Below are 27,346 nucleotides of genomic sequence, written 5' to 3'. Positions count from 1 at the left end.
AAGTTAACCTGCACCACACTGAAGCAGGTTATTCTGGATGTTTCCTACCTTCTCTGTCACAAATCTTCTAGAGTGGTATTAACAGTCTCCAGATTTAAGAATCACAAATTATCCATGCACAGGCCTGCTCCAGAAATTTGGTTACACAAAACCACAGAGAAAATAGTACAACTTCAAGAAACCACAAAAGTAATTGCCAGAGAAAAGGAAACTCTGCTTGCTACACTTGATGATATAGGTCAACAACCAATACACAACCTCAATCTCACAATTTGTACCACAGAAATGGGTGGGAAACTACCTAGATTCATCCCAGCAGGTCCAAAATAATAGTCTGCTCGCCAGCTCTGAATCAGTCTCTGCAGATAACTCCTGTATTCTAACAGCACATGTTTAGTATTAAAGAGCCAAGGTCAGCAGGAAGCCTGCTGTTGTGTTTGCAGTGTCTGTGTACTTCCTCTTCCCTCCTGTGTTACCTTAATGCTCAAGAGCAAGAAGAAATAAGTAATTTTTTCTGGTATTATTCTCAAACCTGACTTGTAAAGTTTTAGGGTATAAGATACTTTAGATTTCACGTTTCTGATTTAGATCTATGCTTACTTCTGTTTTTCTGAAACTAGGACACAAAAGTATTTTTGAGCCCTCTCTGAGGAAGAGTGTGTGCACACACAGAACAATTATCAGCATGGAGCAGACCTGGCACTCTCCCTCCTATTGTCCTGCAAACTTCCTGCTAGACTAGCTACTCACTGGCAAAAGGTTAGATGTAATGTTATCCCATGAGGGGGATTTGGAGACCTTCAGCTTTTATGTGTGTTAGCCAAGATGAAATTCATTTGGAGGGTGGCTTGAAAAGATAGGTGGAATGCAGGAAGTCACAGCAGCAGCTGCTGGGAAGCTATTGTATTCTTAATTTCAGAGGTAACCTACAGAGAAGCTCACTTCACTTTGGGGGGAGGGCACTTCTCCTTTCACCTACTCTACTGCAACCAAATGCAGATTGCAGACAAATCAAAGTACTGTTACAGTCAGGGTTTCTTACCTCTGATATAGGGTACTACCTGCTTAGTGACTCCCTTCTCTACAGGGCCCACATCTGCTTGCTAGCTCAGAGAATGCTGCACAGCTTGTCTGAGTGCCCAGGCTTTGTAGAAAGGTAGTGCATTTGTTCACTAGACTTAACACATGAATAGATGATTAATTCTGGGACATTACAATCATCACAATTGTCTACATGTTTTAAGTACTTTCACTACACAGCATTTCATTTGGCAGTATATGGTAAGTGCCACTGACTGAAGCTGAAGACAGAGAGACAATACTGATAACTGCACCTGAGAAATAACTCTGTGCACAGTTCAACTATGGGCAGAAGTAAACAGTTTAGAGTTCCAAGGCTCAGTATGTGCTGGCAGCCCTTTGCAGGGTAAACTACCAAACTGGAAAAAGCATATGATCCTACTGCTCTCTGTATTCAGTAGGGAAAAAAAAAAAAAAAAAAAAAGCAAGTTGTTGCTACAGTGACATCTCCTTTGACTGTTCAATTGCCAAACTCTGCTGAAACCCACTGAAGATCTGGCTGCCCAACTAGCTGTGTCAATTAATATTTCCTTTGCAGTCTGACTGCAAAGGCTTTGCCATACTTGTAAGCTACTTCAGCCAGCTTGTCCTGTTGATGGCAGAAGTATTTGCAAGTAGAAATGCTTGTCTAGCTGTATGAGTAATTGCCTAATATGAGAAGAACCTCAGAAGGCCAATAAGACAAGCCAAAGGCATTTGTTGGTACAGAGAACACACAAAATTCAGCAGCTGTGTCACAGAGCAAGACAGCTCAGGAGCCTTACCTGCTCCATGTTGCTCTTCTGGTTTCTTCTGGGTGACCCAGCCCACCAAGTTGGCTTTTCTGGATACTGATTTCTCTTCCTCAGGACAACGTTGTAGGCGCCAAATCCTCACAGTGTTGTCATCAGAGCATGTGGCAATCTAAGTATAAATTTGTATGTTAGAATAGCCAGGGCACATCCTATGGACCACTGGCTGAGTGAACTGAACAGCTACATCCAACACCACACCAATATGATTGATGGTGAAGCTTGGCTGAAGGGGTGGGGTGCAAGACTGATCATGAAACAATGAAAATAACCCAACTCTGTTTCATTACTGCACTAGGCAGCAGCATTTGTTTTAAAGCAGGCAAGGCTGCTGCATCCATGCCTTTCTGCTGTAGAAATCTCAGTCACCACCAGCCATTTGCTACAGAAGAGACACTGGTGTGCTCAGGTCATGGCACATTTTGAGATTTCAATTCCTTGGTAGACAAAAACAGCCATGATCCTTTTTGCACCACAATCTTAATCTGCCTCTGTTGCTGAGGACATCTGCTTGGGGACAGCCATTTGCAGCACACCAAGAAGGTGACATTGGGTGGGTGTTGCATGAGCTGTGCTATCTCTTCAGAGTCAGATGTCAGCAGCATCTGGCAGAGAACCCAACTCTGGCAGGGACACAGCTCTAGAGCCCTGCCACAGCATCACACACTCCAAAAAGGTCTCTGGAATCCCGAGCAAAGGAGCAGCATCCATCTAGCCCACATTTTATGGCTATCTTTAGGTGATTAGCTGGTGACTCAGCAGGGAATCAGTAGAAAGAAAGTGCTGTGGTGAAAGTTCATAGCAATCTGAATGGGGAAAGTGTCACTACTCCAACCTTTGTCACACCAACGTTGCCTCTACTGAAAGCAACCTTGCTTCTCAAATTACACCAAGCAGCTTCCTGACCTGTCTTAGCTCCACATTTTCCAATTTTCCTCATGCGTTGGCATCTGAAAAATGGCTGACTATTTCTTCCCTATGTCAGTAACAATTTTAAAGGCTGAATTGATCTGCATTTCCAACACAGCATGATCAGGATGCTGGGCTACCTCTACATCACAGATTTCATCTGAAATGCCAGTTCTCATACTGTGCATCTTATATAACCAGAACAATTCCTAATGTTTCCCTGCAAGACTCCCACCCTCCTACACTGTAATGCATTTCTGAAGCCCAGGTACTACAATGCAAGCTAGGGAAAGAAGCTGACTTCTTTAACATTATGAGGTGGAAGAAACTCTGGCTATCATTAGGACACTGGTCAGGATTTTTCAGGATTATTTCTAGTTTTGAGCTAGGCCAAACATTTCAACCAACTTCCTACTTCAGTTGTTTTCCTTTTAGTGACACCTGGTGCATAACTACTGACCCAATTTCACTGGAGGCTCTTTTTGTCACAAAAACAGCTCGGATTTTGAAAAGAGGTAACAATGAAAATAGTCCATGTTTTTAAAGGACATTCAAAACTTCTTGCCACTCTATAAAAGACTAGCAGATGTATCAATGGTGAGAGGGAAAGGAAGATGTGAATATGGAACAACAAAACAAGCCTTTGGCTTATGAAAGCCCTGATACTTATTTTATTGTTTTGTCTATTATAGGTAGATTCAAGTTCTCCTCAGGAGAGGTCTTTACCAATCTGCAATTTCCTAAGACTTCTCAGACTAAACTATCTGAAAATAATAAAAAGGTTCTGATACATTGTGGTAATATGACAAGGTCAGATTACTGTCCCCTAAATGAACATTTTAGAACTGATTGACTAAAAATGTCTTCCCAAAACAACAAATGCAGCTGCCATTTTGAAAAGCACATGTTGTCACATCTCACCCATTGTTTCATGGTAAAGACCATTTTGCAGAAAACAAACCTTAGTGAAGTCTGAAGGACACCAAGCAATGGAGGTAACTTCCTGAGAGTGACCAAGGAGTATCCATGGAGGAAGACTGGGCTCAGAAACCTTAAAAATTCCACAGAAAAACAAGCAAACAGTCAGAAACACACAGCCTAATATACACCTCCAAAACAAACCTCATATCCCACCTGTGAAGCATGTGGATACTTCCCATCTTTCCTGTATGAAATGCATAGATCAAATGCAATAACTGAGGAACTCCTCAGCAGCAGTTCATGGAAGCACTTGTTCAATTCCTGCTACACACAGGAATTCTGCCTCCAGAGTGGACAGCCCAAAACATGACACAAGCATTTAAAGTACCTCTACCTGTTTCAGGTAAGATGATTTAATGTTGAGAGACTTGTATTTTGAATTGGGTTAGGCAAATAAATTCTGCTGGTATTTTACCAATGTCCTAGTCAAAGGTCAATGGTTTGCTAAAAAAAACTAAGCCACTGTCAACAAAATCTCATAGATGAACCTTCACTGGCTTCAGAATTGGCATTTGTGGAACTGCCAAGTGCCTGTTCCTTCTCCAACCAATCAGCTGGACCAGAGACCCTCTTAAAGGTTCATAAGAAAGCTCTCTAAATCACCCACATTCATTCAACTGATCTCCACTTCTCTCATATGCTTCATAAAAATCTTTCTCCTCTTCTACAGTATTGCTACTTATCTTGGACTTCAGCTTCTGTATGTGACAGAGCTGAAGCCAACATTAAGTGGCTCAAAGGAAAAAAACACACACACAAAACACACAGAGATTGTATCCAAGTTTTGCTTGCTTTCAGCAGGCAATCCTTTCTGGAACTGTGAGTCACCATCACTGATGTGACATTATAAGGGAGATTTATCAAGGGGATTTGCATAAATGACTAAGGGAATGAACAGATCCTTTACTGTCTGGGAAAAGGAGCAGACATCACATATAGGTTTCAAAGGAAGATGCTAGACTTTGGGGAAGGCTTCTGATTTACAAGCATTTTTCTCTTGTAGATCATCTACAACAGCCTGCAAAACTGATACAAACAGGACCCTTTTTTTCCCCTGGCATGATAGAGGCAATCACTTGACTAAATATCCACTAAATGCCTTGGTCAGAGCATTCCCTTCACTGCCAAAACATGCAATGCCATGGAAACTAAATCCCTGTTTAGGGAATAAACAGGAGATCTTGGTGCAGAGAACACCTTCACTTACAGTTAATAGCAGTCTTGCTATTATACATTCATGGCAGCCAAAACAGTGCTCCAGTAGCCACTGATTGCTGGAAGGAAAGCAGAGGAAGGGAATTACTCTTTCCAGGACACAGTGGTTTTACACTATAGTAGTGTAAATTAAACCAACTATACCCAATTTATATTACTGTGAAGAAAAGTGCAGAGCTGTGGCTGTGTCCACTGTGTGTGGCAGAAGACTGTCAGCCAGTGTGCATGTGTAAAGTCAGGATTAGCCACAGCACAGCTTTTTGTGCCTGAATTGACAGGATATTGTTGGGGAAGTGAGGCCTATTGTGGCAAGGTTAAAAAGAGAAACCTAGGAAATGAGACTTTTTTTAGTTACTCTCCTCACTGGAAACAGCTGTTACATCCATTTTCAAGATGCAGAATAAAATGGTGTCTATGGTTTTGTGCACTGTATGATACAGAAACAAGTCCATTCCAGGGCTGGGACACACCAAAGCATAACTTGATTTGATTTCCTGGGAGTGATCCACATCAAAGGATTGAAAGAACAATGGAAGCACAAGTCTACAGATGGTATTTTTTTTTATTATCACCAAGGTAACTCAATTAGGTACCATCTTTGTGCAGAAAAAACCTCTCTGCTCTTCAGCTTGTATAATCTTATGGTGATGAACTACTAATTCAAGAAAAGTCAAACTCAACACAATAAAGAAAATGCTCATTATCTGGAAGTGATTTGTATATGAAAACAGACTGAAACAGCATCCTTATCAGCAGTAACTTCTATCCACAGTGTTTCTCACCCAAACACAAACTCAGCACTGCTGCAAAAGTTTCTCCAAGAAATCATCTAAGTGTAAAAGGTCTTCCTCTGCATTTTACTCCTCTCTAGATAAAAAAAGAGCTGTTCACTAAGGTCCTTACATCATTACCTGTTAACTACTCATGCAACATCTAACCACAAGTTTTTTTCACAGCATAGTAAATCCTCATGCCATGAAAAGATACTTAAGTTTCAGAGTCAAATCTGTCAACATTTAAATTGAGAACCTCTGAGTATGACAGATATTGAAAGAGACAAATGCACTGAAGTCCCACTGTCTAACATGACTATGGTATTAAAATAAAAAGTAATAATCTGATGATTTATTTTGCAAATATGCAATATGATCTGTCACACATGTGATAGCAACAGAAGCCTTCTGTACACTAATGCACTTTAAATGTGCTCAAATGCTTAGATTTTGAGATATAATGACATCCTTGAATACTCTCAATTGAGTCCCAGCCTGTGCTCCAAGAAAGCATAAAAACACAGGAATGCAGAATGTGCAACTCAAGTTTGCACAGGCATTTTTGCTGAATTTGCACAGAGCAGAGGAAGGTTAAAATGGCACCACTTGGCATAGCAGTCCTGCTACCACTCCTTCCTCCACTGAGTGAGCAGCCCAGCTGCTTTTAAGTGTTCTCCAAATTAAAGAGGCTGTGTGCCCAAACTACAACCTCAGCAGGCTGACCCCTCACCTCTGAGAGGTTTGTACTTGACTTGTGAATCCATTTCACAATGAGTTTCAAAGTCAACATTCCCTAAAAATTATCCAAAACTTGAAATAGGCAGTCACCTGTGGTTTTGGTCTATTCTACTTCAGTAAGTCCACTCTGTTCCCATATGAGGAACACGAAGAACTGAACATGAAGCATGCCTTATTCTGGGGTGCCTGCTACCACCTTGGTGATATTTGCAATTCCTACATGTTACTGCAAGATGCCAAGTGACGAAGACCCTCAGCTGTCAGACAGTGCTTTGGAATTTTGCTGAAGGTTCTGGCTAAGCCCTTGCCATAATACAAAGGCTTTAACGACTGTAAATTAAGTATGAGAAAAAGTTGTCTGAAGCAGGAGTTGGGAAAGGGAAAGGTGGAGGGAAAGAGTGCCCTTTAACACAATTAAACTTGTGTTTCTGCTAATGTGCTCCATCGCTAAAAATGAACTGAGAACTGTCTGCCTACTTGTCATAGCTGCCTGAATCAACAGGACTGAAAGAGGATTTTAATGCCCATTAAAACCAGATTAAGAACAGCAATTTGCAATAAGCAGCAGTGATGAGAGATGTACTGATGGCAGGAGGTTAGCTCTGTTTTACATTAAACAATTACATGAAGCCTTGACAGCAACATACACACTCCAGGCACAACATGCCAGGAGCTAGGGTAGGATTGGGAAGCAAGGAGTGCTCTATGTGAGTATGAAAAGCAAAAGCAGCTCCAGACTGCATGCTTGGGTCTCCCCCCATTGCCTCACCTTCCAAATGTATGCACTGCAGTCGCTTGAGCCACTGACCAGGAACTGGTCATCTGGGCTGGTGCTGGATTTGATGTAAAAGGTTGAATTTTGGTGTCCACTGAAAACAGCCACTGTGTAGAGAAAATAAAATAAAAAAAATTAGAAGCCCCACTCAATGCATAGCCCTGGAGTCAGTTGTGCAAGGAGAGCTGATCTTACAGGATTTTCCTGCCTAGCCACATATCCTCTGGAGAAAGTGGTTGCACTGCTCCCTTGCTCTGGGGCTCTGGCAGCAGGAAGTTTTTATTATTCAATTGGAGCCCTTCAGGCTTCCCAAACAAACCAATGGCAGCTTCATTAAAGCTCTAGCCTGACCCGTATCACAGGCAGGCTCAGCCCTCACCTGGGCTGCCCCACTGCTCCGGTTCAGGTTCAGGTGCCCTGTCTCCTCCTCCCTCAGCTGCCATTGCCAGTCCTGCTCCATCAACCAGGGCAGTCCCACAGCAGGAGCCTTCTTCCACACAGGTGGCAACAAAGGCACTGGCTGCCAGAAGCTTTGTTTCATCAATAAAACTTGCATTTCATCAGTTATGCTCTCCTGTATTTAAAGCCTTAGCTTTAAGGCTAAAGCCTTGAAAGCACCACCCCAATTGCTGACACTCCCATAGCACAAGGGCCTCCAGCTGGCATGAGAGCCAAGCGTGGATCTGGAGAGCTCAGCTGCACCATGGCCTGTCCTCTCATGGGGCACAAAGCACAAGAGGCCCAGGGAAGCCCAGGCTGGGCTGGTTCCCTCCTCCAGCCCTGCTTTACTAGTGCCTCTCACAAAGGAGCAACCCACAGACCAACAGGACACATGGAGCCCTTTGAAGAGCTGCCAACCCCAAAACACCCTTCAATTTTTTTTTTTTTGCTGAGTGCAGCGGCCACTAAACCTTGCCAAGGCAGGCAGCGAGTGCTGCCACAGGAGGATTTCCTGGTGAGGAGATTCAGATTGTGATTTTTAGTGCTGGGCGGCACAAGGGCGGGCGGCGCTGCCCTCTGCGGGAGCCACGCTCCAAGAGCACAGCTCCCTCAGTGATTAGTATTTACAAGCCATTAGTATTTACTTCTCCACTTTGGAAGCATTCCCACCCACCAGACTGCCTCCCTGAAGAGCAGACAGAATTCTGTCTGAATTCATTTAATTTCAGTTAACTAAGAGACTGAGAAAAGCCAGTGGAAAAAAAATGATGCGTCTGGCTGAAATGCATCTAAGAAATTTTGCCACTGGCCTACAGCAAAACAGCACCAAAGGCTCAGGCATCTGTGTATGTAAAGGTCATGGATGCAGAGCTGAAGGAATGTGAAAGGCTGAGGCACCTCAATATGCTGGGGATCTTTTGTCCAGGAACTGTGGTAGAAGTTAAATTGAAAAGGCACCTTAAAATAATTGAAATTATCAGGTGATCATTTCCAGTGCATTCATTCAGTTTGACAAATCAGTGGCTGCCAGGCAGAAGATTCAAACTTGCTTCAGGCTGGATAGTAGCCATTCAACATGCAAACTATCAGCAGTCCCTGTCTGGGTGCACCACTATCTGCTATTAATTTTATGTGTGTGGCTTAACACAAAATGTGGATCTCTCCTACACAGCTTCAGAGAGAAGAGGATGGAATAGCTTTCCTTCAAGTGTTGAACCTGGTCCCTGTCTCTCTGTGCCAGAGGGATAAACTTGCCTTTCTACGCTCTGTAACATCTATTCTTTCTGCAGAGATTTCCACAGGTATCATGCTTACCTGGAGTGGTCCTTAAACTTGTCATATTGAACATGTAGATACTGTCATCAGTGCAGTTAGCGAATAGATTAGCACCAGTGGAATCCAAAACCAGGCTAGAATATCCTACAGAGAAAGAGAAAAGTTCTTTTTAAGAAAAAAATTTGGAATAGAGACATTCTCAAAGAAATGCCTAGAGAAGGGAATTAGGAAATGTGGCAGATTGTCATGGTAAAGTTTCTATGTTTGACAGAGCACTTGCTAAAGAAGAAATGTTTCTAGAACAACATCTACATTTTCTCATGAGGACCGGTATTTAGAAAGGAATTGCACCTTCAGAATAGGCAGGTGATTTATTTGATGGTTTCAAACAGATAACAGGTACAACCAGCCATTCTCTGATTTGCTAGTGATTCAGGTTCAAGAAAAATCTTTCCCTGCAGGCAAATTATTTCACAACTACCTCCTTGAGGATTTCCCTTATGTTCCTGGGACTGATCATTACCACATTGATCAGACAAATCATCAGGAATAACTGTGTTGCATCAGAGCATTGTAAGGCATTAAAGGTACAAAGAAGACAGAGAAACATGAACAAGTGTGGTATTGTTTTTGATAAGTTTCAAGAGGTGATAATATAAAAATCCAGTCCAGTCTGTAGTCTTTGCAAGATACAATGCAAAGAAAGCTCAATCTGAATTTTACTCATGTATCAAAATGACTAGCTAAATTCCTCATCAAGAGCTCTACTGTTCCTCAGCTCTGTTTATGAAAATGCACTGCTGAAGCTTCTGCAGTGATATAAAAGTCAGGCACGTTCACTCTTCAACTTGAAAATTCAGTATTGGCAATCAAAACACCCTGCAGAGTTCACCAGCCTGATCAACAATTGTCCATAAAGATAAGAAAAGTCAGTGTCAGTCCTTCAATTCCCTCTGCACCCCAAGAGGGCCGTGCCCAGTGCCTTACCAAGCCTGCGGGTGCTGGTCCCAGGGTAGCAGAAGGAGCTGGCGGGCAGCGGCTCCTGACGGAGAGCGCTGTAGTTCCTGCGCAAGTCCCACACCTTGATCACACTGCAACACAAAAGCACCAGTGCCTTCAGCTCCCAAATCTCCCTTTCCATGCTGATAAAGATTTTAAGAGCATGGGAAGGCAGGCTGCTCATGACTGAGTATCCAGTGCTAAGGAGACAACAACTGAGCAGGAGCAGAGCTGTGCTGACAGCCAAACAATTGCTCTGCTGGCCATGGGTGAGGAGGCAGCACTGCCTTCTGTAACTCACACAAGACAGAACAAGAGCCTAGAAGCCAACTTTCTTCAACTAGTAACAGGAAATAGAAAGATGCCTTTATACTTCTGATGAGTAGTTTTAGTTTGCAGTTTTAAAAACTAAGTCTTCCAATTTTTTTACTTCCTCTTTGGGAGCAAGTCTCTGTCATAAGCCACAGGCAGGAGAGTCAATCTTATCTGCCTCAGAAAGGCTCTGACCACATGGAACCTGTTAAAGAATCGAGTCCAAGAGGATCACTTCCATGCCAATCAATAAGACAGTTTGCTTGAGCTCCAAGATGCTGCAAGGGATCTGGCACCTAAGAGAATGCATCTTTTGTAACTCAAAGCAACATTTTCTCAAGCACGCCTACAGATATCCAGGCCCTGACCAACCACTCACATCCAAAAATGCTGTCTAACAATAGTCCATGTGTGGTCTTATAGGACCATGAGAATAGAGAGAGGGAGAGAGAAGAATTGCTCTCATTCAGGCCCACAGCTAAGACACTAAAATGACCATTTACCACATATCACAGTTTGTCCAGTATTGCAATCTCCAGCATGGAAGTAAAGCCAATGCAAGCTGGCAGCATAGCTGTTGATTCCACCTAGCAGTTGCTGTAGCCTTGTTGGCCACTGAGTGATCTTAGAGAGAAAATCTCCCAATCTTTTTATGCCACTGAGCACACAGAATAGACAGGAAAGCAAACATCCTCCCTCCTTACCCATCAACAGCTCCTGCAGAGATAAGAGTATGCTCATCCTGAAGCAGCACCACAGTTACACTCTGCTGGAAATCCTTAAAAAGAGAAGAAAAAAGAACTTTATTTTCTTTTAAGGTCAGCAAGATCTTACTGCTTAGTTCAAGGCCATGTGAATGCAGGGAAAACCTCCTCCTAGTCAGGCAGCAGAGCCTAGAAACAGCAGATGTCATTTAGGACACAACAATCCTTTGAACACTCCCAGCAGTGAAATTGCCACTGAGAGATAAGTGTTTGGGGAGCACTTTGAGATTACATCTTTCAGGACATAGATAAGAGAGCAGCCTCCATCACAAGGTTTAATAGATTAAAAATTATCAGGTCTCACTCCAGTAAGGCAGTGATTTGTCTGGTCAAATTAACGGGGGTAAAAAAAAGACAGAAAAAAACAACAACTCTCTGTATCTCCCCCTTCAAAAAGGGAATGCTGACCACTCCTTTCCTCTCTAGGAAGGATAAAAAAGGTATTTTCACATAGCATTTGCCCAAAGTTGGCTTTTATGGCACATGGGTTGTGAGGCAACTAAACAATGTCTAAAACTAGCCATAGCAAGTGACCGTGACAAAAAACTTTATCTGCAAAGATAAACAGAAGCATTTAGCACATGCTAGCCACATATTTCTTACTGTATTTACTTAGGAAGAATTCTGTGAAGCACACTGTCCCCAGAAAGAGACATTCTGGTTGTTGCTCAGATACTCACCACCAAGGGAGCAAGTCCTCTCAGGTTCTGCCTCTTCTTCTTGGGTTTGGAAGGAGTCTGCTTCTCAACCACGTTGTGTGCTCCACTGATTTGATTCACCTGCCTGTAAAAGCCATCTGAAAGAAAGCAAAGACATCTCAATTAGTAGTTTACATGCAATTTTGCTATCACTTTAATAAAACAGGCATCAGCTTGGGATTAGTCCTAAAAGGTGGCTTAGGTTAACCTTCAAAATCATTACTGTGTTCTGAAAACAAAAACTACTTACATACAAAAACAGTGAGAAAAACACAATGCAAAACCTACAGAGGTCAGTGTAGCATGGGCAAGAAACTAAAACTGATCTAGGCAGGCTGCCTTTGGAAATCATTACCCCCTGGTCTGTTTTTCACATGTATCCTGGTCTGGAACGTTCAACCCATCTCATCCCAAGCAGAACTGCACTCACTGGAAGACTTCCAGTGCTTTCCCACTCTATTTTATAATTTTCTGTTTGGCCTTTTGTTGCTTTATGAAATGTACTACCTTACTACAACTTTTCTACTTTCTTTTTCTGCACCTTCCACTTCAGTCACGTGGAGTCAAGTCTTTCCCTTCACTTGGCTGTTTGAAAAGCCAGGGAACCTGGGACAGTTAGAAGAGTAAGACATATTCAGGCAAAGAAAATGGTGTGGCAGAGTAGGGAACTGGGAAAAAGCATAAGGGGAAAAGACTGGAGAGAAAAAGCTCCAGGAAACAGAAAGAGGAGCAGAATGAGCTCACACTGTATTTATAATAGGTGTTCCCACAATATATTCAGTTGCTACCAGCACTAACAAGCTCTTTTTTCTACACTTTCTGCTTTCCTTCCTATCTGCCAGGAGCCTTTCCAGCTTTTCTTCACCCCTCTGGATGGTTTTGACCTAAGCAATCTCTCCCATCACATCTGCTTTTGTCTTGCCCTAACAGGGATGAATTCTATAAAACCTCATCTCCTTACCTACACTAGGGAATTACCAAACCAGCCTGTGGTTTGATGCAGCAGTCCCAGATTTGCAGCAAAGTGGAGAAATATATTATACATATCAGAGATACCTATTCCATCCTCTTACAGTGCCTAAAGCAGTACAGTTACCTGAGAATCCTCTGCTGCCCATATTGTAATCAAAAGTATCAGTCCAACAAGTGCATCTGAGCAGTCCTTTTACATGGCATACCAAGCTTTTTTGATACACATCTGAAAGTTTATTTACCTTTCTTGTTGCACCTGGTATCCCAAATCATGATGTTTCCATCTCTCCCTCCAGTACAGAAAACAGCTGAGAGAGAAAAAAAAGTGTTATTAGATTCCAAAAGCAATAATTTAATTAACTGAATACAGTAAAATGCCATCCATGCACCCCTGCCTCTTCTGTCCCAACACTTGGGATGCCAGTCCTGGAAATACAAAATTCAGGCCATTGTTTTGCCATGTTTTTTAGCTTGTTCTCTTGCACTTACTATTCTTTTCTTACTCCCATTAGAGAAACCAGTTCATGGAAATCATAGTCACACACTTGGCTATGGAAGCAGATATCCTAACCTATCCTTGCCCAACATCAGAAATGTGCAGATTTTAGCATCAGGACACCAAATTCCAACAAGTTTTACTTTCCTGGCTGGGTCACTGCTTGGGCCTGTGCTATTGGTACCCATCAGTTTCCAAAGCCCTTTTTTAGCCCTTAAAGTACTTTGCCAGGGGGAAAGAAAAAGGGAAAAAACCAGACAACAGGGAATATCAACATTTACCTTTCTCATATCTAGAAAAAGCAACTGACTTGAGGCTACACTGATGACCTTTGCATATACCAAGAAGCTCGCCAGCTCTCACATCCCACACCTTGGCTGTCTGATCTCCTGAAGCAGTGACCTTCAGAGGGAAAAATAAAAAGCTTCAGTCATTTTCTGTACACAGTTGCCAAAGCATTAAAAAAAAAAATTCAGATGGCAAAAGAATGCTTACAATCCTGTGCTCCCCTGGCACCCAGGCAAGGTCAAATACAGCATTTGAGTGAGCCTGCCACTCTATCAAGAAAACAAAAGCCAAGATTAGTTCAGTGCACTGCAGCATGGTATTTTGCAGAAGACTAAATGACATCAGACACTGAAATCACAAATCTTGTCAACAGTTTGCCTTGGGCATGAAAGGCAACACAGAACAATTCATCTACAACTGCTGTTTTAAGAGCACATTCATGCTGCTGCTTTGTAAAGAAGACTCAGCAAAGTATATGGAATGAATAAAGTACTGCCTACAATGTGTGTTTTAAGGACCTGCAAAAAGCTCTCTTTGATTCCAGCAAACCAAATACTTGTCACATGAAATGAAAATCACCTTCTATACAACATTTACCTTTAAAGATGAGCTTGCTGGTGGTCTGTGCTTCAGTGTCATACAGTCTAACAAACCCTTCTTCATTTGCAACTGCCAGGATGTGCTCCAAATTTGGGGCTGAAAATAAATTGAAGCATATTATATTATGTAGCTAATATGCAATCATGCTCATTGTGGAAGGCCACAGCTGCTTTAAACAGGAAATGCAGCAAACATAAAGCTGTGAAATAAACAGCATTTACACGGCAACCTAAGTTTTAAAATACAGAAATACTGGCAAGCATTTTTTCTAGATGTTCTGTTCAGGAATGACTGGGCAATCAAATGGCTCCAAGAGCAACTTTTGAGATAAAACCTCTTTCACCAGCTATGATAATTTTCTAGTTACAGTTTTCTGTATCTAAAGTACCTATCATCTACAGGCTCCAGCATTTTCCATGATCTCACTCCAAAAAGCAGGAAGCCACCTTAGAGAAATGTAAAATCTCATGCCTAAACTAGAGTACAATGAATGAAAATCTTTTGCCCTAAAGACCCAGGAGCTTCGTTGCTTACTCCTTTCCTCCATCAGGGGGAAATGCTTTGTGTAACTACCTGGTGACATCCATCCACCTCTGATTTCCACCTCATGTTCTCCACCCTATTATAGCTTTTATATATTTTGAACAAAGCCCAGTTTTTCACCTGTGTAGCCTTACACTGTCACCAAGAGGACATACCTTGAAATAGACAGAGATGAAACAAAGGGGTATTAAAATCAATCCTTTGCTGTTGGGTCTTTTAGGGAACATTTTCCATCAGACATATCTGGGAACACCGGGATCCGATGTTTATCACGTGTAGGAGCAAGCACACTGCTACCAGCTCACTTTAAAACAAGAAACTGCAGACAACAGAGCCCATACCCTGGCTTTCAGAAGGTGACTTTACCTGTAGAAAAGGTGCAGCCGAAAGGAGGGACCGGCATTCCCGTTTCCCCGTAAGACAGGTGGTCATCTTCTGGGCTGCACTGGTAGCTGTCCAAGAGATGCTGCAGGGGAAACGCTGAGGAAGGACCTACAACGGGACAGACGGACCGTGAGCGCCTCAGACACCACAGGCTCGGGCGCCAGGAGCCGCGAGGCGGCCGCCGCGGCTGTGCAGGCGGCCGGGGACGGATGGGGACGGGAGGGAGTGGGGAAGGCGCGGTGCCGGAGGAAGGAAAAGCACGGTACTCACGGGCGGGCGCGGTGGCAGCGCGGCGGAGCAGCGCGCGGCACAGCATGGCTACGGGGACACGGCCGGCGCGCACCGCGCCAGCTCCCGCCAAACGACCGGCCCGCCAAGAGCGCCGTGCGTCCTCATTGGTCATCGGCCAGGGCGCCGCGCCGCGCCCGCCTCCTCTGATTGGGCCACGCTTCTGGGGGCGGGGCCTCCGGGCCGCACCCGCCGCCGATTCCCGCGGCCGCGCCGGGAAGGCGGGGCCAGGCGCGCGGCTGCGCATGCGCGCTGCGGGCCGTAGCAATGGCGGGCAGCGCCAAGTCCTTCCTGGCCGACGCGGGCTATGGCGAGCAGGAGCTGGACGCCAACTCCGCCCTCATGGAGCTGGATAAGGGTGAGCCCGCGCGGCTTCGGCGTTGTCGCCGGCCTGGGGTGGGGGCTTTGCGTGGTAGCGCTTTATCCACGGGGCCGTAGGTACCTGCGGTAATTCCCGCTGTTTCCTTTAGGCCTCAGGTCTGGCAAGCTCGGGGAGCAGTGCGAAGCCGTCGTGCGTTTTCCGAGGCTCTTCCAGAAGTACCCGTTCCCCATTCTCATCAACTCGGCATTCCTAAAGCTGGCCGATGTTTTCAGGGTGGGGTGAGTACTGTGGGTCTGCTCCTGCCCATTCATTCAAGCGTTGGAGTCCGGGGGTCGTGTTTGCCGATAGCACCGCTGTCGTACCCAGTCTGTTCCGATTGTGCTTGATTGAAGCTTGTTTTCCGCTTCTTTAATGAGCTTAAGTGGCTGCGAGTGATAACTCCATCTCTTCTGATTTGAGGATTCTCTCTCGGGCTGGTTTAAGTTCACTGGTGTAAGTTTTGCTCCATAAGCACATTCAGATCATAACTCCTAAATGGATGAATGATCACATGTGCGAGTTTAATATTTAACAAATCTCAAAGTATAGCTTTTCCAAGTGCCTGCTGTCTAAGTGATGTATGTAATGGAATCAAAACTGCTTTTTAAAAGTTTATAAAAGTGTGTGTTGATGTCTTGGAATCTTCACTCTTGTGTTCAGGAAGGAAAATAAATTCGCTCAGCATTTGGCAGTGGTAATTAGACTTCTCTGTCCTAGTCTTGGATGTGTTTTTCCAGCAGATTTGGATCCTTGTATGTGCACAAAACAGGCATTTGCTTACACCTCTCCTTGCTAGTGTCAGCACGCTCATTTCTTTGGAGTTGGGTTTTAGTTTGATACTACCTGAAACAGAAAATAAAGCATATATAATATATTAATAGTCTCTTTTTTACTGTATCAGTCTACTGAAATGTTTCTAAAGCATAGACATTTCCTTGTTTTAAATTGCTCTCAAAAATTGTAGTTAAATAATTTAGTATTTAAAGTGCATGATTTTTTGTTGCAAAATAGCCTGGCAAAGAAATGTGTTTATTTTCTAACAGGAACAACTTCCTGAGGCTGTGTGTGCTGAAAGTCACTCAGCAGAGTGAGAAGCACTTAGAGAAGATCCTGAATGTGGATGAATTTGTCAAGAGAGTTTTCTCAGTAATCCACAGCAACGATCCGGTTGCTCGGGCTATTACACTGCGGTATGTACGGCACTAATGGTCCTGCTTTGCTCTGAATCTGATGAATGGTTCTTCATCAGGTGATGAATGGTACTTCAGGTCTCTAGGTAGCTATCAATGTGCTCATCTGGAATAACAAGACCAAGTGTAAGGTGCTGCATCTGAGCCAGGACAACTCCTGGTATCAATCCAGGCTGGGGTTGGATAGACCAAGAGCAGCCCTGCCCAGAACTTGGGGGTGCTGGTGGATGAAAAGCTGGACATGACCCAGCCATGTGCACTGCCAGCCCAGAAAGCCAAAGGTGTCCTGGGCTGCATCCAAAGGAGCCTGGGCAGTAGGCAAAGGAAGGGGATTCTGCCTCTCTCCCCCTCTGGTGAGACCCCTCCTGCAGTGCTGTGTCCAGCTCTGGGGCCCTCAGCACAGGAAGGACATGGACCTGCTGGAGGGAGTCCAGAGGAGGAAACCAAGATGAGTAGAGGGATGGAACACCTGTCCTATGAGAAAATGCTGAGACTTGGGATTGTTCAGCCTGGAGAAGAAAAAGCTTCAGAGTGCCCTAATTTTGGCCTTCCAGTACCTGAAATGATCCTACAAGAACAATGGAGAGGGACTTTTTACAAGAGCCTGTAGTGACAGGACAAGGGGGAATGGTTTCAAACTAAAGAGAGTAGATTTAGATTAGATATTGTGGAAAAAAAGTCTTTGTTGTAAGTGTGGTGAAGCACTGGAACAGGTTGCCCAGAGAAATTATGCCTCATCCATGTAAGTGTTCAAGGCCAGGTTGGATGGAGCTCTGAGCAGCCTGGTCTAGTGGAAGGTGTCCCTGCCCATGGCAGGGGGTTTGGAACTAGATGGTGCCTTCCAACCCAGACCATTCTGTGATTCTATGAGTGAAATAAAGGAGGCTTTTTATACATTGCTCATAGAGTTAAAAGCAAAGATGTGTGTCTGTGGAAGGTGTGAATGATAAGAGTTGGTGATAACAAGAACAAGGTTGTTAACCACTTATGATGGCTAGAATTTTGTGGGTGGTCCCAGGCAAAACAGAATTTGCAGTGTTTTTGTGCACAATCAGGTAAGAAAACTGAATCTGTTGTATGCATAACCCAGACAGTAGCTATATGCAATATATCATATCTTCCCTAGGATACATTTAGACCAAGTGAAAGGGCTTCCTTTTGTGGCAAAATAGCTTTTGTTAACTTGTAACCAAAACTTAACCTGAACCTTGTTATGCTTGCACCTATTTTTCATTCAGCCTTGTCCTAGCTAGAACTGCTAGTTGATCTCTGATCAATAACTTTTAAGGAAATGCTGTTATATTGCTGATTTCTTTGAACTTCTGGGAGTCAAGTGGGAAAACAAATAAAATTAATCTGTCTTCCATGTCACTATCCTGGTTTGGTGTCTGTGTCACTAATGCTATCCAACATGATCCTCTTAACTGCATCTTCCAGCCCCTGTGCAGGTGAATTCAAATGTGAAGAGAGTACTTGTCTTTCTCTCTTTATATTCTTTTTGTACTTCCATCTAGAACTGTTACTGATTTCACTGCTGGGAGATGGGAGGCATTAACAGGGCTTTGATTGATTAGGTCATATGTCCATTTATTTTTTCTTTCAATATTTCATCTGAGATTATGCTTTCATGCCCTGGTGTCTCAGAAATCTGTAAATACAAGATGTCTGTATTTTTTTTGTAGTTTCTGTTCAGTGTTATAATAGAAGATTGCAGTTGTTGACTGGCATTGAGGGTTATCTTCACAGATTGCTACAAGTCCCAGGAATGCTCTTAGTTTGCAAAAATACTTAAATTACTAATAAATTTATAGGATACATCAAATACAATGCTAAAATAGCTGTTGGTTCAGCAGTTTCAGTTTAAAATCTTCTGTTGATTTTTTTTTTTTTTTTTTATCCTCCTTGAATAGTGTCAATAGGGAAGAATGTGTTGAAACAAAGAGCTGCTTAAACAAAACCTTATTGTGGAATTTTATTGCTAGATAACTGTGTAAATATTTCCACAGAATACTTGCTAAAATTACCATCAGTATAAATCCTACCTTTATTCTTCTTTTAATTGGATTATGCTAAATATGCCTGAAAGGAATCTTAGAAATATTTTTGGCAAAGTATAGGTTGATTTGCTACTTTTTTAGCAGTTATATGAAAAATGTTGCACTTTTTTCACTAATAACTGTATCTTACATCAGTGAAAGATGTTGGAAATAAATCATGCCATGGTGAACTCTTAATTTTAAAACCATTTTTGTACATTTCTCACTGTGCCAATTTCAAGCTAAAAGGTATCAAAATGTAATTAAATTTTTATCAAACCACTGAGACAACCCACATGGATATAATTACATGCTTACTTGTAGCATTTGTTTATTTCTGTAATAGTCATGAAAGAGCATGTATTTATATAAACATAGCCTTTTAACCAAGCTTTTTGCATTTTTATTTGGGTTCATAATTTTTTTATGATCACTGTTCTTCCTGATTTTGCTGTGATTTATTTCTGTAGGATGTTGGGCAGCATGGCATCTATCATTCCAGAAAGGAAGAATGCACATCACAGTATCCGCCAGAGTTTGGATTCCCATGATAATGTGGAAGTTGAAGCTGCTATATTTGCTGCTGCCAACTTTTCTGCACAGTCTAAGTAAGAACTTTTTCTTTCTCTCTTTTTTGGTATTACAGGGAATGGAAACTCCATTAACACTGACATTCAGAAACCTTTACTATTTTCTGTTGTGCTGTCCTTTATAGCAAAACAATTATGTGCAATAACAATGTAAAGAAATCTGAATAGGGCTTCAGCAGATTTTTTTTTTTTTTCTAAAATTTATGAGCTTTTTTCTAAAGCTCATAAATATGAGATTGAGAACTGGAATAGCACCTTTAATCATGAATTATTTTACAGAAATTATATTAGCAAAATGTAGTGCTGCTTATCAGTTTTTGAAAGCTCTCATTTGGTTATGCCTGTGTGCATGGTTCTGAGAAATCTTGGGTTTTGGCAGGCACTCTTTTATGTGATTTTTAAATGTTGAAACACAGGGTTTGGTAGTTCAGTTGATTTTTTTTTTGTTGTTGTTTTAAGGTTTTCATTATTTAATTTTCAATTTTACCTGGTGCTTTCTCTTCTCCACAGGGATTTTGCTGTTGGAATCTGTAATAAAATCAGCGAGATGATTCAAGGTACATGTGTATATTGAATGATAAAGAGGAAAAGCTTTAATTTCTCTGAAAATTCTTTATTATTCATATTTACATATTACATATCAGAATGCTGTTGCCCATAGATTATTCCAGTTTTTAAACTGGCTGACCAATAATCTGTCTGGTTATCTTAAAGCCTCCTAAAATTTCAGTTTTCAAACCACTTTCTTGATACAGATTAAAAGCTCATCTGTAGTGTGATGAATAAACTTCCATAGGCTCTCATAGTTTGCTTCAGATGAGTTAATTTGTGTGTTACCTGCAGTGAAGCAAGGAGCAGCTTTCTCAAACAGCCATGAAAATGCTTGATGGTGCTGTCATTTCACACCTAGCTAGACCATGAATTATTTGAAGGCACTGCAGCTGTTTGCACAATCTGCTTTCAGCAGTGGTAGCAATCCAGACATACCCTGTGCCTCACAACTGCCTAAAAAAGCCAACCCAAGGATTAACTCTGGCTGTGTTTCTTTTCTCCTTGCAGGTTTGGCCACACCTGTGGACTTGAAGCTGAAGCTGATCCCTATTCTGCAGCACATGCACCACGATGCCAGCTTGGCCTCCAGCTCCCGGCAGCTGCTGCAGCAGCTGGTGACATCCTACCCCTCCACCAAGATGGTCATTGTCACCCTGCACACCTTTACTCTGCTTGCTGCTTCTTCTTTGGTTGACATTCCCAAGCAGGTAACTCTTCCCAAGGCATGCCTTCCTCTTGAAGTACAAAGTACATTTTAAAAACAATCAGATTCTGCCTGCTGACCAAAATAAATGGTGATGGCTGTGCTGGGTTGGTTGCTTCTGTGTGCAGTTGAGGAAGAATACCCTGAGAATGCTGCTGCTTTCATATTTTCTGGTTTCTGTCTTTTTTGTGGTTCCATTTCCAGGTGACTGTATCAAACACACTGCACCTTTTTTACAGTTCATAACATGTCTTTCTCTAAATCAGGGATTCAAACCAACAAGGATAGATCAGCATGCAATAAAATAAACACCCTGACTTCTGAAAAGACTTCAACTTGCCTGTGGAAACCAGGCTTCAATTTGAACTCCTGTATATTGTCTTGGGTTTTTGGTGTACCTTTTTGCCTTTCTTTCATGCAAGCACATGAATGTTTCAATAGTATAGAACGCATTTAAAGTGTATTTCTTGGAGAACTTGGAGGAATTTCAATCAGTTCCTTAAATTCAGGACTGTAAACCAAGTAATGGGAAAGCAGTGATGGAAAAATACAGTTCTTTTAATGCTCTGATAATGAGCTTTATGGATGTGATTTATAGAGCAGACCTGGACACAGTGACACTTGAGACTCATCCAGCTAATCCTTGTAAAGGACTCATGAAAATCTATTAGCTTCCTTTCAGGCCTGTACAGCCATGCAGGGCTGGTGTCTGTGACTGTTAGATAATAGCATTGATCTGTCTGAAACTCTGTGCTGTGGCTCACTTCTGTATTTCAGATGATGCTTCTGATGGTACTGAATCTAAGTCTACTGAAACAACATTAGAACACTTAATGTGCTGCTTTTATTTCTTAGCAGTGGCAGTGAACATGGAGATTTAGGCAGTATTTCTGCAGCACAACAGCCAATACTGCATAAAACTGATGTAGCCAGGGTGGGGACTGGCATTTTCATACTTTTTCAAGTTAGTTTTGGCTCAGTGTGCTCAACATTTCTTCCTGAGTGCTTTTGAAAATACTTCCTTCTAGTAGCATCACTCTTAAACAGTGAACTTTTTTCCTTGCAGATTCAACTTTTGTTGCAGTACTTGAAAAATGACCCCAGGAAGGCTGTGAAGAGGCTTGCAATCCAGGATTTGAAGCTGTTGGCCAACAAGACACCACATACATGGAGCAGAGAAAATATTCAGGTCTGTATATTTTTTTTAAACTAAAGTTTATTATGAAACTTTCCAAGGAGTTGTAGAATTCTTTCCAGAGGAGTGATTTGGGAGGTAAAGAAAGGAATAACTTGCATCTCCATACCCTTAAGTTAGGTTACTCTGCCAAGCAGACTAGCCAAGTATTAATGAGCAGTTGAAGCATGTCTTCAGTTGGGTAAGTTGATGCTCAAGGATTAAAGTTGAAGCCTTGTTACTGAGGAAAGGAGTGTGCCATGTAGGAGCCCTTTGTGCAGTGAGGAAGGAGCTTTTCCATCTGACAAACCCATTTCAGGTAACAGACATGAGAGCTGAATGTTTACACTTCTCTTACCACACTGAGCACAAACCAATGCTCTGGAGCAAAACAGCCTCTGGGATTTGTCAAAACATGTCATCCAGCAAGGTGTACTTGAAATGACAAATGGAATTTTGATTTCATTTCTTAGAATTAATGGCTTCTTTCAATAGTAGCCTTGTGACTCCTGTTGTATCAGTGAGGAAGTGTTGAGTGCACCTGTGCTATTTGGGGAAACTCATGTTAGATTGTATGTATTACTGCTTCCTTCTTTCAGTCACAGTTGCATGTAATTTTTTTTCTCTCTTCCCTTTTTCTGGTAGAAATTACTGTGGAAAATAACTTCAGCTTAAATTATTGGGAAAGTAAATATTTCAAGAATTTAATGGCACAGGGTTACAGCTCTACTTTTTCCTGGGTCATTTTTTCTTTGCTTTTGTTACTCTTGGAAGTTACTTTGATGCTGTGCTGTTGGAGCATGAGACAGCTGGGAGAAAAAACTATGCAGGTTTTTCTTAACAATCATGTGAGAAATAAAACATGTTCTGCTTTGTCCCAAGTTCTTGGAGATCATTTGGAGTGTGCAGAGCTTTTTGCTTTAGTGAACTTTTTAATCTTCATAATGGGTTAACTCCAGAAATTTATTTTCTTTTAGGAATTTTATGGAATTATGTTTTTTTTTTTTTTTCAGAGAAAATGCTACTCTCTCCCATTATATTTTGTTAGTATAACTACTATATATCAGTACAAGTGAGAGACATTGGTAATGTGGTTTTTCGTGGTCTTGTTGTGTTCTGAACTAAAGTAGGTGTCCTGATGGTTGAAATGCACAGGAAAAAAGTTCCACTGATATCAGAATTAAACCAGTGACTAGGGAAAACAAAATTAATTGTCTGAAGCTTGCTACTGCTTGCTGAATTGCATGCAGAAATAATAAAAAATTTTTCTGATTTCTGGAAGAAAAAGTTGGCATTATGAGTTGGGAAGTTGTTCTCCATAGTTATTTTTATACAACAGGGACTGGAGCAGACCCTCCTTTTCCCATGGCAGGCCTGCCTCTGGTACATTTTACCAACAAACATTGGTTAGTTTCTTCAGCATTTTAAGTCTGTGTAGGTCAGTTGGAAAGTTTGGTCTGCACTGTGGGGGCTTCACTGATTTCTAGACACCAGCTTCAGAAACTGTTGCTGCCTAGAGCAGTCCATTCTGCAAATTCCTCTGTGCTCCTGGCAGTGTTCACAGTTCCTGTTCCAGATATGCCCTGAGAGCTGATCTGATAGCACTGGAGTAAAACATCAGTGTCTTGGGAGACATCAAGACTCATTTTCTACCCCAGTCATTAGATCTTCTTCTATCTGTTGGTGCCATTCTATTCAGTGGATTAGCAAAATACTAATTGGTACAAATCACAGATACATTTAGCATTTAACCCTTACACAACAGATACACCTGATAAGAACACAGTGGGATTTTTTTATGTTCTATGGAACTAATTGTGTTGGTTTTTTGTTTTTTTGTTTTTTGTTTTTTTTTTATTCTGTTAGTGGCTCTTTGCCATTCAGTTTTGGCACACTCTAAAGCAGAATATACTTATGTTTTCTGTTTATGTCTCATATTACTGTCCCTCCTGTTGACTAAGAAAGCATCCAAAATCAGTGAATGTCTAAACTGTGGGCAATGTTGTACATTTTAAGAGTTATTCAAATCTAAATCTGATAAGTCTTGTGATAAGATCTGGTAAAAGGGACAAAAGGAAGACAGGAGTTCTACAAGTGAGTTAAACCTAAAATACACCTTAATTACTTTACCAAGAACCTTAACTCCTGTTGGACACTATTGCTAAAGGAAATCACACTTGAAACCTTGTTTTTCAGAAGCTTATATTTATATAAAACCTTGCAGATTGATATAATGCAAAATAATCAGTATGCCTGAAACTGTCTTAAAATCTTTTATAGTATTGGATCAATGAGACCAGATAACATTTCTGCCACTGATTTTTAATTAATGAATGACTTATAATTGATGTTTCCTATCATATGGGACCCACTGTCACTTTGATTTTAGTACAGTATTTTCTGTGGGAAAATTTTTCATACAAATAGCTCATGGGACTTCTTACCTCTGTTATTTTTTCCTGCTGATTTTTAGGCACTCTGTGAATCTGCTCTTAACACTCCATATGACAGCTTGAAAATGGGCATGTTATCTGTTCTTTCCACATTATCAGGGACCATTGCCATTAAACAGTACTTCAGCAGTGCTCCAGGTAAGAAAACTGGATTAGATGGTTGCCTTTGGTATTTGAATAGCTTGGTTTTTTGCTAATGATCAGTTACTTAAACACTTTGTAGCATTTTCTAAAACTATTTTTGAACTTCAGAACACTGAGAGACTATGTTCATCATGTATAAACTTTAAATGGGACACTCTAGTCATGAATAATGATGATTTTGTTGTTTTGTGGGTACTGTGTTATATGAAAAGGATTTTTGCCTTTGGGTCTTCAAGTTGTCTTCAAGAAGTGTATTGCCTTCCAAATGGCTGACCTGCATTCTGCTTAAGGTGCTTTGAAACCATGGATTTGCATAATTTTTGAGTAGCAGGGAGCTTCATGATGTAAGAGTGGGCTGGCATGTTACTCTTGCACCCTTGTGGGCTTGACCTACAGCAGCACTAGCTGAACCTTTCTGCTTTGTGACAATATTCTAGAGAAATTGTTGAAAAAGGCTAGACTTTTAAAAGTGATTCAAGGTATCTTGTTCTCAAATTTATGATCACATTCTTTTCTCTTTCCTTATTTCTTCTTGAAAGCCAGACTGGCCTAATGAGTGTTATGGGCTGCAGAAATGGAAAAAAATTAGTATCTCCTCTTCAGTCATTCTGGCATGGCTTAATAATTAATAGACTCACTAGCTTTTTTTAATCAGACATAATATTTCTTAAGGCAATATTTCTCTGAGTCCTGAAACATCAACCTTTAGGTCCAAATGTTCTTTCTCATGTGTCTAACTTTTGTTCAAGAATGAGTGAATCTCTGGTTTTGTCTGAAGAGAGGAAAAATATTTTCATCCTATTGTTTAAATATAAGAAAAAACCCTAAATCAATATAATTCTTTTGCAGAAATGTACTTAAAGATCTGTGGTATCTTTATGGACTGTGCAGTTTCATGTTCCATTTGCCTTAACTTTTATTTAGGAGCGGCAACTACAACTGCAAAGTCATTTGATTTGGTAAAACTAGCACAGGAGTGCTGTTACCATAATAACCGTGGCATTGCAGCTCATGGAGTGAGAATTCTGACCAATATATCAGCCTCTTGCCAGGAAAAAGGTGAGGGGGAAACAAGGGCAGGGAAGTGGCTCTGTTTACAGTCAGGCTTATGCACTTAACATGTATTAACTCGTCCTGTCTGTGAACCTGGCTGTAAATCTGTCTGATCCCTCACGCTGCTTAGGGAGAATGGGGACTGTAATCTAGCAGGGAATGCTCTGTATGGTTTGAGGAATGGTTGGGATGGTTCCATTTTTGTTTCATTTAGAGAAAATGTGTGCAATAGAACTCGTGCTAAATGAATGCTTGTTTTACTTTTGCTGTAAGACTAGTGAATTGTTGGTCAGCCTTTGAAAGCCCTTTGCACAAAGTCTGTTGCAAAATATCAGGGCATTTAGAAGTCTTAGCTCTATAAATCTAGAAGATTTATGCATGCTTTGCAAGTGTCAGTGTGGCTGCTGAATAGTTACCCAAGACACAGAATGGCAGGTCAGAGAACAAATCAACTCTTTTTCTTTTTGTAGATCTTCTGCCTTTGGAGCAAGATGCAGTTTTTGGCTTAGAAGCTCTTCTTGTTCTCTGTAGTCAAGATGACAGCCCAGGAGCTCAGGCAACCTTAAAGGTGACATTCCTGTTTTCCTCTTCACAGCTGCAAATTACAATAACAGCTTGTATAACAGAATGGTTGGTGTGCACCAGATCCCTTCTGGTGGAAGCATAACAGACTGGAGGGAAAAGAAGATTTTTCTTGCTTGCCCATAATCAGAGTTGAGAGCAGTAGAGAAACTGAGCATAGCTATAGTACAACTTCTCTCAGCTCTAGGATAAGAGGATTGTTGCAGGTGACAGGGAACATTCCTGTCAGAGGAACAGCTGTAATGAAACATGAACATTGGATGGAGGTGCCTCTGGAGGACAAAGAGAATCTTGGGGAGAGCTTGCTTTTTGGAGATGCAATGTACATTATCACAACATTTTTATAAATGGTTATTCTTGTTTTCCCACTTCAGAAACTATCAGTAATTTTTCCAGTTATTTACCATAAAGTCTGGTGGCGTGGGAGACTACTGAATTTCTTGAATTTATGATGTGTTTTTGTGCTGGTAGCTTGGGGTCAAAGGCTTGGGCACTTAGAAAAATCTCATCTTCAGTGGAATACCTAGTTCTGAAATTACCAGATCTGTGTCTCTGCAGTCCTGCTTGCAGCTCAGTCAGGGTGCCTGGCTGTTTGGCTTTTGAGGAGGTTGTGCTGATGGTACCTGTGGATGTGTGGGTTGCAGATCACGCTGACTTGCATGGTGAAGCTGGTGAAGTGCCGCCCTCACCTGAGCCAGTCCGTGGTGGAATCCCTGCTGGCACAGCTGCACAGTGCCCAGGACAATGCCAGGATCCTCATGTGCCACTGCCTGGCAGCCATTGCCATGCAGCTGCCTGTCTTGGCAGATGGGATGCTAGGAGACCTGATGGACCTCTATAAATTAATTGGACAGTCTGCCACAGATAAAAAGCAGGAACTCCTGGTAAGGCCTCCCGTGATGGATGAAGTCTGTGTATTTTGTGAATGGACTGTATTTTAAAAGGCAGCTAAGACATTTGTTATGTGCCAGGTTAATGTGCCAGTCTGTAACCACTATTTTCAATTTTGTTCTGACTTCTGACTCCGTATGTCAGTGTTCAGTGTAGAAATATCTCCTAGATGGAGCTGTACTATGCAGTGTATTCCATTAGATTTTCCAGCAGGTGGCACTGCTTAGGCAAAGCTGGCTATTGAAATTATTAGGGTATCTCTAAAGTAGTGGTTAAAGGCCAAATGGCAGCTAGC

The 27,346-nt window shown here is 41.8% G+C and overlaps 2 protein-coding genes across 5 annotated transcripts in view; one reads left to right on the top strand and one right to left on the bottom strand.

The window, feature by feature from the left end:
- The window catches only part of DTL (denticleless E3 ubiquitin protein ligase homolog), a 23,308-nt gene extending 7,270 nt beyond the window's left edge, over positions 1-16,038 (bottom strand). Inside the window, exons 1-13 of one of the 2 annotated variants that reach the window (XM_079332714.1) lie at positions 15,765-16,038; positions 15,017-15,142; positions 14,105-14,203; positions 13,715-13,776; positions 13,501-13,621; positions 12,966-13,031; positions 11,734-11,849; positions 10,994-11,067; positions 9,966-10,069; positions 9,018-9,122; positions 7,257-7,369; positions 3,742-3,831; positions 1,845-1,983 (exon numbers count right to left, since the gene is read on the bottom strand). In XM_079332714.1, coding sequence (XP_079188840.1) covers positions 1,845-1,983; positions 3,742-3,831; positions 7,257-7,369; positions 9,018-9,122; positions 9,966-10,069; positions 10,994-11,067; positions 11,734-11,849; positions 12,966-13,031; positions 13,501-13,621; positions 13,715-13,776; positions 14,105-14,203; positions 15,017-15,053 — 1,126 coding nt within the window. In that variant the 5' untranslated portion in view covers positions 15,054-15,142; positions 15,765-16,038. Of the gene's footprint in view, positions 1-1,844; positions 1,984-3,741; positions 3,832-7,256; positions 7,370-9,017; positions 9,123-9,965; positions 10,070-10,993; positions 11,068-11,733; positions 11,850-12,965; positions 13,032-13,500; positions 13,622-13,714; positions 13,777-14,104; positions 14,204-15,016; positions 15,143-15,304; positions 15,413-15,764 lie in introns of those variants that run through there. The other variant, XM_079332713.1, reaches the window with a different exon arrangement.
- Positions 15,558-27,346, top strand: part of INTS7 (integrator complex subunit 7) — a 25,103-nt gene continuing 13,314 nt past the window's right edge. For all 3 annotated transcript variants that reach the window (XR_013777603.1, XR_013777604.1, XM_079332696.1), the window contains exons 1-11: positions 15,558-15,680; positions 15,793-15,922; positions 16,727-16,873; positions 19,380-19,517; positions 20,010-20,056; positions 20,559-20,758; positions 21,821-21,943; positions 24,402-24,519; positions 25,450-25,584; positions 26,049-26,146; positions 26,805-27,044. Coding sequence is in view for 1 of the 3 variants with exons in the window: in XM_079332696.1 (XP_079188822.1) it covers positions 15,590-15,680; positions 15,793-15,922; positions 16,727-16,873; positions 19,380-19,517; positions 20,010-20,056; positions 20,559-20,758; positions 21,821-21,943; positions 24,402-24,519; positions 25,450-25,584; positions 26,049-26,146; positions 26,805-27,044 (1,467 nt within the window). In the remaining 2 variants the exon portion in view is untranslated. The remainder of the gene's footprint in view (positions 15,681-15,792; positions 15,923-16,726; positions 16,874-19,379; positions 19,518-20,009; positions 20,057-20,558; positions 20,759-21,820; positions 21,944-24,401; positions 24,520-25,449; positions 25,585-26,048; positions 26,147-26,804; positions 27,045-27,346) is intronic.

Source organism: Erithacus rubecula (genome assembly GCF_903797595.1).
Source record: "Erithacus rubecula genome assembly, chromosome: 2".
Taxonomy (NCBI): domain Eukaryota; kingdom Metazoa; phylum Chordata; class Aves; order Passeriformes; family Muscicapidae; genus Erithacus; species Erithacus rubecula.
The sequence above is the reverse complement of the archived record's forward strand: the minus strand, read 5'-3'. Positions and strand labels throughout refer to the sequence as shown.